The 14,447-nt window shown below is 34.0% G+C and overlaps 1 protein-coding gene across 1 annotated transcript in view; it reads right to left on the reverse strand.

Moving 5' to 3' along the window:
- ELP4 (elongator acetyltransferase complex subunit 4) overlaps positions 1 to 14,447 on the reverse strand; it is a 222,650-nt gene that overhangs the window by 162,023 nt on the left and 46,180 nt on the right. Inside the window, exons 4-5 of the mRNA XM_065943911.1 lie at positions 12,871 to 12,999; positions 3,142 to 3,281 (exon numbers count right to left, since the gene is read on the reverse strand). Of these exons, the coding sequence (XP_065799983.1) occupies positions 3,142 to 3,281; positions 12,871 to 12,999 (269 nt within the window). The remainder of the gene's footprint in view (positions 1 to 3,141; positions 3,282 to 12,870; positions 13,000 to 14,447) is intronic.

Below are 14,447 nucleotides of genomic sequence, written 5' to 3' on the forward strand. Positions count from 1 at the left end.
AGTTCATTCTAGTTAATACAAAACTTTTAACTACTACTAGCTATTGTTAGCACAGATATATAAAAGTAAAATCTTGGAGACTAGAAGTCCAGGACCATGGTGCCAAGCAGGGTTTGTGTCTGATGAGAGCCAGGGTTAGTGTTGGGTTGCAGATGGTTACCTTCTCGCTGTGGGCTCACATGGCTTTTCCTGGGTGTTTACTCAAATTGAGAGTGGAGAACTCAGTGTCTCTCCTTTTTTAAGGTCACCATCCTATCAAACCAGGGCCCCACCCTCAAGACCTCATCTAAGTGAGTGAAAGAGAAAGTCGCTCAGTCATGTCTGACTCTTTGTGACCCCATGGACTATACAGTCCATGGAATTCTCCAGGCCAGAATACTGGAATGGGTAGCCTTTCCCTTCTCCAGGGTATCTTGCCAACCTAGGGATCGGACCTATGTCTCATCTAACTAACTCCCAAATGCCCTATCAAATTTTGGGGATTAGGGTTTCAACATATGAATTTGGGGGGGGGTGGATGGGATGAATACTAATCAGTTTGTAACAGTAGGTTAAGCAGTATGTCAGTAGATTCATGAATAAATAATAAAGAATGACAACATCTTTCTAGTAGGGAAAAAGAACTGTGCTTGGACATACCTATTAGCAAAGCTTAACTCAAAACAACATCAAATTTAAAAAAAAATTGTAAACTATTTTAGAATTATTCTCAAAATCAGTTTTTCTATTGTTTTATGTTTGAGATTATCAGATTTGTAACAGTAAAATATCAAAACAAAATTATCTAAGCAATATTATTGTGATACATTTCAAGATTATACAATCAGGCTTTATTTTGAAAGTTTAAACTGTAGGTATGAACATTTTCCATTGGCAAATATACCAGTAATTTTAGTCATTACAGATTTCAAATGACCTTCAGTTCTTCTTACTTAAAAAAAAAAAGACTTTATAGGTTTCAACAGTGTCTTTAGAAATTATAAAATTATATATTATATCCTCATACATGATAGACACAGCCATAGCCTCTCGTTTTAATTACAGGAAAAGTATGGACAAGTGTAAGGCTTAGCTTTATTGTTTTATAAATGAACCAGTAAAGTTCATTTTAGTGAAATGAGCACACGCTTTTCATAAAATAAATCTCACATGGTAAAGTACCCATTTTCAAAATTAATTTAATTACATGTTTAAAGTTTAATTACATTTAATTAAGCATTTAAGTTTAATATGAAATAAATGAATTATCAGTTAACTACTATGAAATGAAATACTGCCTTGATAATTAAAATCTATAAATTTTCCTGTTCCATGTAAAACTGTTAGTTCTCAAAAACATTCTTAAAATATATTTAAAAAATTACAGTCCCATATCTAATCAAGGTATAATTTTTCTGGTGCCCAGCCTCTTGTTGGGTTATACATTTACTGCAGCAGTAAATGGAGACAGCCTGGTAAAGAAAAGAGAGCAGAAGGTTTTGGATACTTGGGTTTGGTGTCAGCTTTACTCACTCACAGTCTAAAATAGTGGTAAAGCTGCTCAGTGTCTCTGACCTCAAGTTTCCTACAAAGTGGGGATAATACTGCTTCTCTTGTAGGGTTGTTTGGAGGATAAATGAGATAACCCATGGTCTAATGCCTGGAACACTACCTGATATTGATCAGGTTAATTGACAAATGTTAATTTCCCATCACTTTAGTTGCTAAGTGAATGAAAACCACTTTGTATTTTCTGGCTTAAAAGGTTTCATCTTTAATTTTTTTTAATTACAAAAGTAACACTATATCTCTTTTCATGAATTTACATCATAATTAATGCACATTTTTATTTCCCTAAGCACTCCATGAATGGAGACAGTATAGCATTACTGCTAAGAGAGATTTTTAGTATGTGTGCTGCCGAAGCGAGCACTAAGAAAGATTTTTAAATCAGAAAGAAGCAACTTTGAATCTGGGTTTTATGACTTACTTTTTGACAAATCATGGAGACACTATTTTAATCTGTTCCCCAAGTATGTGTATATGTATGTCTGGTTCAGTGAATGACAAAAATTAGAAACTAGTATAATCAATAAAATCAAATAAATGGAATAGTTTTCACTAAACTCTCAGGCAGTATTTCTGGGAAAGAGACTCTAGATTTTTAAACCGTAAATCAACATTTAATAACTCATTTCATTTTGGAAAATAATGGTTTTACAGTGTAAAAGAAAACAACCTGTTCTGTGAGGCAACAACCTATTCTGTGAGGCAACAATCTATTCTGTGAAAACCTTCCCTTGATTCAACTGCAATATGAATTAAAACTATTTCTTTATTTAAAAATATTTCTTTATTGTTGTTCTGTCGCTCAGTTGTGTCTGACTCTTTGCGACCCCATGGACTGCAGCTTGCAGGCTTCCCTGTCCTTCACCATCTCCTGGAGCTTGCTCAAACTCATGTCCATTGAATTGGTAATGCCATCTAACCATCTCATCCTCTGTCAACCCTTCTCCTCTTGCCTTCAGTCTTTCCCAGCATCAGGGTCTTTTCTAAAGAGTCAACTCTTCGCATCAGGGAGCCAAAGTATGGAAGTTTCAGCTTCAGCATCAGTTCCTCCAATGAATATTCAGGATTAATTTCCTTTAGGATCGACTGGTTTGATCTCCTTACATTCCCAACACTTTAGAAATTATTCAATGTCAAGTCTTTAATTTTCAGAGTTTTGCCTTAATAAAGTTAGTAGCAGTATGAATACGTTGCACTGGTTTATTATGCATCAAAAACATGGAGCAACAGCATGATTTTATACCATTTTCACTGCTATTATTATCAATAAGCAATATTTATGTATCTTGTGCATTTAGGGCTGAAGGATCCTATTACTGAATTATTTCACATTTTATTGAAAATAAACAGTAGTTATTATAAATTTGGTATCCAGATTTGTCAAGTTGCAAATTAAAGAGTAATGGTAGGTCCAACAGTTACAGGACTAGAAAAATCACATATAATGAAATAACATAAAATATTAAGGTTACATATTACCTAGAAAACTAACATTTATTAGGATTTGTTCCTTTAAATAGGCATTCTTTCAAAGACTGTGGTAAAAATGTATTTTACTAACCTTTGAAATCAGAATTGAAATCATTAACTTACCAGGGTTCTACATTAAAAGTTGATGATATTTTTTCTGGGAGAAAAAATCCATGCCACTTTGAGGTCTCAATGAGTTCTTGTGGTATCCTTTTTGATATATCATAATAGTGACCAAATCTTGAAGATGATACTGGTCCAGCCTGACAAGAAAACCCACACTGGCTGTTAAAAATTTCTTTTCTTTAAACTGTAATTTATTTATCCTACATTCAGCAAAATACTGATATATTTATGCATTTTAATGCAAATATGGAAGAACTGATAAATATAGACTTATTAAATTTCAAAGAAGCATGCAACAATCTTTGTTATTGTAAACTATTTATAGTTAGAGATCAACCTTTACATCTCTCACGTATCTTCACTCCCGGTGGTTCCCTAAATTTAATATGAAATTAACCATTTCTTTGCTTTTTTAGTGGGGGGGAACTTCCCTGATAGCTCAGTTGGTAAAGAATCTGCCTGCAATGCAGGAGACACCAGTTTGATTCCTGGGTTGGGAAGATCCCTGGAGAAGGGATAGGCTGCCCACCTATGTTCTAGGGTTTCCCTGGTGGCTCAGCTGGTAAAGAATCTGCCTGCAATGCGGGAGACCTGGGTACAATCCCTGGGTTGGGGAAGATCCCCTGGAGAAGGGAAAGGCTACCCACTCCAGTATTCTGGCCTGGAGAACTCCAGTCCGCGGACTCGCAAAGAGTCGGCCAACGACTGAGCAACTTTCACTTGCTTTCACCTTACTTTTTTTTTTTTTTAAACCATACCTTCCTCAGCTCAAAAATTTTATATACATAACTCAATTAATGTTTAAGACTTCAAGTTTTAATAATAAAATAAATTTACAGTTTTAGAAAACTTAAGCCAAATTAATTCATTGAAGAGGGGTCCAAAAGAAACTCATTATTTATATACATTAAACTGAGCATCATATTAAAACTAAATTCTCATAAGATCATGTATATACGTAGTATTCAAAACTTCTTACAAATAAAGTTAAACTTACTGTATAAAATATATTGAGGTACTCCAGATAGGAAGACAGCACAAGATAAAGTGGGAAAATGTATACAAGCTCTCTTAGTTAAATCAGAAATTTGGCATATTCATTATTAGTTCATTGATAATTCCTCTTTTGTGCCCTCCACTAACAATTTCTCCTGACAATTCTAACTTAGAGGAAACTTTAATAACTACTGATTCTGAATTTAATTACACAGGACAGCTGAACCCTAGTAATATAACATTAATATCATACTGATTTGAATGGGCTCTGGGCTGATTTCTTTCAGTCAGCACATTCGAAATAAATCTCTATCCAAATATACCTTTATCCAAAGTTGAACTACTAACAGACTCTGCATGGCAATAGTTTCTAATAAAATCTCTGATCTTTATTTACTTAATTTTCATGGTCTTAAATACTACAAAACACAAAAATTTCAGAACACTCAACAAAACTAGGTTAATATTTATGGAAACTGAGGAACTGTACAGAGTAGGTTCTTAATTTATTTTACTAAGTAAGTGACAATTTTGTAATTCAGAGAAGAAATAGACATTCACTTGCCACTAGGTGTTTGCATTTTAAGACTTCAGGAATTCATATTATATTAAATCCCTACAAACCTCAAATTATATAGTAATACAGAATTTAAAAAAATTAAAGTCTAGTAGAAACACTATTCTCAGATTCAGAGTCTAGGGGTTTGTCATTCATTTGATATATAGAATAGCTCTTCATTCCTCCATAAGGTATTATTTGTTTTCATTAATAAAAGAGACCTATCAATTGGCTTAATCTAATCTTTTCAATACAAAATATATTCTGATGTATGGTTTCAAAAACATGATTTATCCATTTGCCACGAAATTGCTAACAAGTACATTATGTCACATTAAAATTTGTTTCTTAAAAAGAGGGTGTAAGGTTTTTAAATGTAAAGTTATTAGTCTAAAGCAATTTAAACAAGGTCTGTTCTTTGGCCTATAATCTATTCTTTATCCGGATTATGGTTCAAAATGTTTTTACTGCAATCTCTGCTAGAGCTCATCTTTTTATTGTGTAAGTCCAAGCCCCCTTAATGTTTTAGAAAGGCCTTGACTAACTGAACTTTGATCTGATGTCTTCATTGAGAAAAACACCAGGTTGCCCATTTTAGATGCAAATCCCCCTAAGGCCCAATAGAATTTAGTAAAGACAGCAAAAAAGAAGAAACAAGAAGTTTCCAGGATCCTCTTTGAGAATCCTGGGGCACACTGGTGTCCTTAATCCACACTGCTGCATGGATTAAGGTAGGTGATAACCTTTCCTGATTCAAAAGAATAAGCGGAGTGCCTACAAACTGGGTGGAGACTAGGATTTGGTAATAATAAAACACCATGCAATAAAAGCCTGGTCTATGTCAGAAGCCTCTGAAAAGGCCTCAATGTACCACATTCCCAGGCCTAGTAGGGAAGCTTGCAAAAGCCTACCTGAATCAAATAAGCATGAATAATCTATTTTAGCGGACTGGCCATGGGGAGAGAGAAAGAAAGAGACTTTTCGCCTCTTTTAAGTTAATAAATTTATTAGTGGACTGAAGGTTCTTGAAGTCCTATGCACTCTGAGAAATATGCTAAATTGCCAAGAAGCAAAGTATGCTTTTTAAGTTGCCGTCTCTATCAATGTTTCTAATGATAATATTAATGTCATCGAAAGCTGAGATTTGGGATGAATCAAGGAGAAAATTGATTTCATGCTGTGACAGTCTACACACAGAACAGAAATAATTCATCAAAATGTAAAAATTTATTTGGAAAATTTTAAAATTACAATTAAATTATTACTTTTTTTTAGAAATTAAGATTAGATATGGCAACTAAAATATTTATAGGGTAGACATTAAACATTTAATCAATGATGCAGAACTTTAATGCTGCAATAAAAATGAAAAATAAATACACTCTTACAGGAAAAACAATTTTGCAATTTTTTTTCTACCCAAGACACAGTGTTAACATATCATCAGATGATTGAAATGTTGTGAAATCTTCTGAGGTCTAGAATTGTAAAATAAAGACTTAAAATATTTCCTTTTAAAAAGGTCACTGAATGCTTTAAATCTAATAATAATAATGGTAATCCATGAAAAACTATCAACTTCCTGAAACAATAAATGTGCTGAAAAAATTGAACTATCATCAATAACTATTCCAATCAATAACTATTTACTCAGTTTGGTATAGTTTTACATAATGAACACTTAATTCACATTCATAAACTACCCTTTAACCTTGTCAGCTGTGGAAGAGAGTAAAATGGAATGGTTCAATAAAAATTTCTATGCTAAAGGTTTCCAAGAGGAGCAACAAAACAATACCCTCCCTCACCATAAATATGTTAGAAAGAAAGCAACAATTCAGACAAGAGCTGCACCAGAAAAAAAAAGTCCAAACAAGACATTTTCTTAGTGTTATCATTTCTTGTTTCTCAGTACAGCATAACAGAAAGCAAGAATCCAAACGGTTATAAACCATTTTCAGCATCAGTTCAATCACTAGAAACCAGAGTGAATAATAACAATTTCACCAGACTATTATAAGAATCTAATGAAATACTGGAAATGAATATCTTGTAAATTATCAAGCACTATTAATTGTTATTTTTGTGTTATGATTCACTAGAGAATCATAAGATCCATCACTATATTTTGCCATTACACTGCTCTATTGGAAAAATGGTATTTGTTGTCATCTAAAACATGTACATATCTATCACTGGACTGTTGTAGCTGAACTACTAAGATGAAAAGCCAAAGTGTAATGAGGATTTAATATAATAGAGATCTAACATGATATTATAAATTGCTGGAGCCATTCTAAGCCTTGGTAGTAGAGCTCTACAGTATTAAACAAATTAGGTCTCAGAATAGGCTGTAGGCCATCATCCTTGGAAGGGCATGGGGCCTCCTTGGTGGCTCAGGCAGTACAGAGGATGCCTATAATCCAGGAGACCTGGGTTTGATCCCTGGGTCAGAAAGATTCCCTGGAGAAGGGAATGACAACCCACTCCAGTATTTATTCTTGCCTAAAGAACTCCAGGGAGAGAGGAGCCTGGCAGGCTATAGTCTATGGATTTGCAAAGGTGGACACAACTAAGCAACGAACACTTTTTCACTTTTATCAATCCTTGGCGTGAATAGGGAACAAGGTTTGGTTTAATGATTCAACAGAAAGAAGGACACATGTCCACCCAGGAGAGAAAATCAAAATCACAGGATGAAGGGAAGTTGGCATCTACAAACTGTATACACTCCTCCAGTGGGAAGAAGCACTACTTTATGCTTTACTGAGCTAGTGTTATTTTTTCAAGTGTACATATTCTTATCCGTTTTTTCATTCCCTAGATAGGAATAGGGCTACATTCTTAGGATTGAGAGATCATTTATGTTAAAAGGCATCTCTGAAAATCGACAGAATGCCTTTCTGTTACATTATGTTTTGGACTACTTGATTAAACTTTACTCATAATAGTATTAACTATATTTTATCTCAAGTAAAATACAGAAAATCGGGGTTTTACTGTTGTTTTTAAACTGATAATGGCAAGATAAGGTCTGGATTTATAAAGCAGATAATGACAGGTGAGCATCAAAGTTTATCAGTCTTGTACAAAATTTCTGTGACAGGTAAATATACAGGCCAGTGACATTTCAAAGAAAAGCAAAGAAGTCAAAAGATGACTCTATTTTCTAAACTTGACAGAACTTGCTTTAAATACTAGTAAATGAAAGCTTGTCCACCGAGTGTAAATTCAAAATAAGCTGCTACTTGGTGTGTACTCATTAATGCAACTTAACTCATTTAATTCACACACCAAATCATTCATTCACTTGTGTATTCAACAAACAACTATTGAGCACCTATTATAGATCAGGAAAACAAAATAGTCAAAGTCTTTCTCCCACTGACTCACACCCTAGTCAGAGGAGATGGATGATACATTATATGCTAAGTGATGATAGGTTCTCTGAAGAAAAATATGGTGGTGAAAGGGTATGAGAGAGTGGTTTTATTTTATATAGAGTGACAAAGGAAGACATTCCCAATAAAGTGATATTTTAGTGGAGTCTTGAAGAAAATGGGAAAGTAAATCATCTGGAGAAAACCACTGTAAAATCATAACTTCTAAAACACTCAAGCTCTAAACCTTGAAAACTTAGGTTTACGTGTAAATGTGCAACGTCGCAGAAGTTTACTCCCATAGTAACAACTGCAAGCACACCATACTCTAAAAGGAAAAAACAGAATAAGCAGTATTACTCATATATAAAAGGGGGTAGGAACAGTGTCTGCAATTACAATACAGAAAGAAACAACTAAAATTATAAAGAAATAAAGAATTTTCTCCCCAAATTGAAACAGAGTTCATAACAAGCAGTAAGAGAAAGTCTTAAAGTTTCAATTACTCGTATTTTCACTGACAACTTCACTTCAAGAATGTCAGTGACCATGAAAAGACCAAAACCAAGATGAGATAAGAGTTTAAAAAAAAAAGGAAATGGAAGATACAAGTAATTTATGTAAAGTAAAGCTGAATTGGTATACTATCTTTACACAAAAACTAAATTCAACTTAGAGTTTATATTCTTAATGTCTTTTAGAACACACCAGCAGAAAAAATCAGAAATATGGTTACTTTATATAAAAGTCATCCTTAAGCCCAGTACTTAAATGAATCTGCCAGATTAGAGGCATGAAGTTTTTGCCATTAGGGTTCTCAAGTGTAAATCCTACATTGTTTGTTTTAATCCTTATAAACTAATTCACATTTTCCAAGCCGAACAACTACATTTATTCTGGCCTCTCATACACAGTTCTCATTCACATTCTAGGCTATCTCTGCAACAATTTCAGACTGCTGAGCTTCCTTTTACTTTTTAATACAAATGCATGGTTTTCTACTGTACACATTTACCATAGTTTATTTAACTAGTTGCTTACTGATGGACATTTAGACTATTTCTAATTTTTTGCTATTAAAAAAATGCCTCATATACAGGTCATGCATATTGAATTTTACATCTGAGTAAATATATTAATGATGTAAATTTCCAATAAAGAATCAAAGGGTACAAGATTTTGTAATTTTGAAGGATACTGACAAATTACCCTTCACGGAAGCCATTTACGTTTCCACCAGCAAAGCATGAGTACTAGTTTCTTCCGGTCTTTGCTAATTTAATATCTTACCAAACATTTTAGATTATTGACAATGTAGTAAAAGAAAAATGGCAGGTTTTAATTTGCATTAAATTAATTTTAATTTAGCTTTAATTTGCATTTCTTTTGTTATAACTGAAATTTGGCATCTGTTCTTACGTTTAAGAACTACCTAAATTTCTTCTTTCTACAATTTTTCCTGTTCTTAAAAGTTGAGATGGTAGACTATTATTCTATTATATAAGTTGCAAGTACTCCCTCTCCAACTTGTAGTTTGTTCAGTCACTTAAATCACACTTAAAAATGATACTATTCAAACACCATGCCCATCTGAATTAGAACAATTAACCACTGCTTAATATATGTCTATTACAACACATTTTATACTTGGAATACAGTTGATGCTTAATCAGTATTTTCTGACTGAATGAATGAACGGCATTAATAAAGGTGCTAGAGATACAAGAGAAAATAAAACAAGTTCTCTGCCCTATACAGAATTCTTTCTGGTGGAGAAAAGAATTATACTACCAACTAATTAAAAACAATGTATAAAAGTACTTTAAAATACATGTGGTATTATGGAAACAAATATAAGAAACTAGATAATTACATATTATTTACACTTGGAGAAGGATGAGTTGGTGAGTCAGAAAGTGAAAAGCATCGTCAGCAGAAATACAAGCAATTCACAGAGCAGTTCTCATTGCAGGAGTGAATATAGTTTTATGCACACGCAGGACACAGACCACAAAGGTAGGCTTGGATCAGGCGGTATAAATCCTGAATACAATCTTGAGAAGTTTATATTTTCATAATGTGGGCTTATCGTGGATTTCACCTCATAATTCAAATTCTCATTAACTGGCAGGAACCACCCAGACACTCCACAGAGAATTCTAAGGCTGGTCTGAGGTTGGCAGGAAGGTAATGTGATTGACAGTCTGCCATGCATTTATTTATTTCAGTTTGTTTTCTAAATGTGTGAGCCCATTTCTTTCTTCCTTATTTATTTGTTTGGTTGTGCTGGGTCTTTGTTTGGCGTGAGGGCTTTCTTTCTCTAGCTGTGCTGCAGTGGCTTCTGAGGCTGTAGCTTCTCCTGTTGTAGAGTTGTGCTTCAGTGGCTGTGGCTTTCATGGGCTCAGTAATTTTTAGGAAATATCATCCCATTTACAATAGCATCAAAAACAATAAAATACTTAGAAGTAAATTTAACCAAGAAGGTGAAAGATCTCTATTATGAAAACTATAAGACACTGATGATAGATACTGAAGAAGATACAAATAAATGGAAAGGTATTCCATGTTCATGAATTGTGGAATTAATATTGTTAAAATGTTAATACTACCAAAAGTCATTTACAGCAGTGGTCTCCAACCTTTTTGGCACCAATGACCAGTTTTGTGGAAGACAATTTTTCCATAGACCAGGGCAGGTCAGGGAGGAATAATTTCGGATTATTCAAGCATATTACACCTAGTAGATGCTGAAGAGATCAAGAAGAGATGGAAAGAATACACAGAAGAACTGTATAAAAAGAGATCTTAATGAACTGGATTACTACAATGGTATGCTTAGTCACCCAGAGCCAGACATTTTGGAGTGCAAAGTCAAGTGGGCCTTAAGAAGCACTGTTGCTAATAAATCTAGTGGATGCAATGAAATATTCAAATCCCTAAAGGAGGATGCCGTCAAGGTTTTCAATTCATTATGTCAGCAAACCTGGAAGACCCAGCAGTGGCCACAGGACTGAAAAGGTCAATCCTCATCCCAACTCCCAAGAATGGTAGTACCAAAGAATGTGATAACCATTGGACAACTGCACTCATCTTCCATTCTAGATGAATAAATACATGCTTAAAATCTTGCATGCTAGGCTTCAGCATTATGTGAATGAACCAAGAACTTCCAGATGTCCAAGTTGGTTACAGAAAAGAAAAAGGAACTAGAGATCAAATTGCCAACATTTGCTGGATTATACAGAAAGCAAGGAATTTCAGAAAAACATCTACCTCTGTTTCATCGACTGCTAAAGCCGTTGACCGTGTGTATCATGACAAACTGTGGAAAGTTCTTAGAGAGATGGGAATACCAGACCATCTTACCTGTCTCCTGAGAAACATGTATGCGGGTCAAGAAGCAACAGTTAGAAACATGTATGGACAAACTGATTGGTTCAAGATCGAGAAAGGAGTACGACAGGGCTGTCTGCTGTCACCCCGTTTGTTTAACCTATACGCTGAGAACGTCATGAGAAATGCCAGGATTGATGAGTTAAAAGCCAGAATCAAGATAGGTGGGAGAAGCATCAAGAATCTCAGATATGTGGATGACACCACTCTAATGGCAGAAAGCGAAAAGAAACTAAAGAGCCTCTTGATGAGGGTGAAGGAGAGTGAAAAAGCTGGCTTAAGACTAAATATTAAAAAAATGAAGAACTCAGATCATGGCATCTGGCTCTATTATTGCATGACAAACAGAAGAGGAAAATGTGGAAATAAGTGACAGATATCCTAGGTCTCCAAAATCACTGCGGATGGTGACTGCAGCCATGAAATCAGAAGATGATTACTTTCTTGGCAGGAAAGCGATGACAAACCTAGACAATGTATCGAAAAGCAGAGACATTTCTCTGCTGACAAAGGTCCATACAGTTAAGGCTAAGGTCTTCCCAGTGGTCACATGGGGTTGTGAGAGATGGATCATAAAGAAGGCAGAACATCAAAGAGTTGATGCCTTCAAACTGCGGTGCTGGAGAAGACCCCTGAAAGTCCTTAAGACAGCAAGGTGATCAAATCAGTCAATCTTAAGGGAGATCAACCTTGAATATTCACTGGAAGGACTGATGATGGAGATGAAGCGCCAGTATTTTGGTGATCTGATGAGAATAGACAACTCATTGGAAAAGTCCCTGAGGCTGGGAAAGATTGAGGGCAGAAGGAGAAGAGGGCGTCAGAGGATGAGATGGCTGGATGGCATCACTGATGCAATGAACACGAACTTGGGCATACCCCGGGAGATGGTGAGGAACAGGGAGGCCTGGTGTGCTGCAGTCTATGTGGTTGCAAAGAGTCGGACATGACTGGGTGACTGAATAATAACTACTATGGATGTAATGTACATAAAGATGACTGTAGTTAAGACTGTTGAATAATATACAGGAAAGCTAAGAGGGTAAATCCTAGCATTCTCATTACAAGGAGAAATATTTTTTCCTTTTTCTTTTCTTTTCATTTTATCCATATGGGATGATGGATGTTAACTGAACCTACTGTAGCAATCATTTCACAACTTATGTAAATCAAACCATCATGCTGTACACATTAAAGTTATAAAGTGACATATGTCAATTACTTCACAATAAAATTGGGGGAAAAAGTCATCAGATAAGATACTCTACAAATAAGTAACTATTTAAATAAACAAATAAACATTGTATTGCATTTAAAGAGTAACAAGTATATCACAAGAGATTCTATAAGATGAAAACAAATATATTTGCCAATTTTGGAAAGAGTTTATTGACTTACCTCCATCTTGGGCAATAACTGGTAGCGCCAAGCTATTTTCATCTTAATATCAGATTCTATTTTATGACTGCATACATCTTCATCACATTCTTTTTTATAGCTATCATCAATTAAAGGTGCAGGAAGTTTCTAAGAAAACAGAATGACACATTATTAAGCATCTGTGGTAAAAAAACAAAAAAAGAAGTGACAATTTTCTTAAATCATAATATTAGAACTTTCCAATGTGTTAAAAATTGACACTTTGAAATTGACTCCAGCATAATATCATGACAATATTGATATTCTACAGTAGAGAAAGATTTACACAGTATTAAATGTGAAATTTAACTTTTTACTAATGAGCTAGAATTTGAAAAAAAATCAAATTTTTATACTAGCAAAAATCAAATGCTGTTGCTAGACACTATGATTATCAAAAAAAATTTTATACTCTTAAAGTCTAGAATTAACACTTTTGTGTTATATGTAATTATTGTTATGTTTGCCACAAGGTAAAAATAAAGCATGCGCATAATCTGTTTACTGGTTTGTAATTCTAGAGTTAAAAAAACTCATTCACCAAAATAATGGGTGAAGTAAAAACTAAGAATAAAGACATTTATTTTGCCCATATCAAACGTTAGTTTTGCACCTGAAAGCCTATGACTCTAACTTTAACAACGAAAATAGAATTTAAAATCTCTGATTAAATGAAGAGACAAAGAATTCCAATTTTCCTTACTTAGAAGCTGATCTGCCAAATGAGCTACTGAGCGGCTACAAGAAAACATATAGAAAACATTGTTTTGTGAAGAGTATACACACTTTTTGGAGAAAGAAAGCACAAGCAGTAATTTTGTTTTTTATCAACTATAATCATAAACTGGAGCATTTGGATTAGTAAACATAATCTTGTGTGTCTACTTTTTAGCTGTTATGACAAAGCAGCTATCAATATTCATGCATGAGTTTTAATGTGAACATATATATCCACTTCTCTGGGATACACTTTTAATGTTTTTATATGTTTTTAATGTTTTATACACTTTTCCATAGTGGCTGCACCATTTTATATTTTTACCAACAAAGTTTGAGGGTTCCAATTTTTCCACATCCTAACATTTTTTTCTTTCTTTATTGAAAAAATAGCTATCCTAGTAGGTGTGATGTAGTATCTCATTGTAATTCCGATTTGCATTTCACTGATGACTAATGATGTTGAGTTTCTTTTCATGTGTTAGTTTTGGACACTTGTATATATTCTTTGGAAATATGTCTTCTTTACGTTGTTGAGTTATGACAATTCTTTATCTATTCTGGGTATTAGACCCTTATTGTATATATGATATATTCTCACGTTCTGTGGTTTTGTCTTTTCACTTTCTTACCACTGTGTTTTGATGCAAAAACATTTTTAATATTGATGAAGTCCAGTTTATTGTTTTTTTTCCTTTTGTTGGTTGTACTTTTGGTGTTGTATTTAAGAAACTAATGCCTAACCCAAAGTCATAAAGATTTATTCCTTTCATTTTTTCTAAAGTTTTAGATTTAGGATCTGTGGACAAGATGTTGGAATAGAAGGATGTATACTCATC

The sequence above is a fragment of the Muntiacus reevesi genome, chromosome 9, assembly GCF_963930625.1.
Source record: "Muntiacus reevesi chromosome 9, mMunRee1.1, whole genome shotgun sequence".
Classification (NCBI taxonomy): Eukaryota; Metazoa; Chordata; class Mammalia; order Artiodactyla; family Cervidae; genus Muntiacus; species Muntiacus reevesi.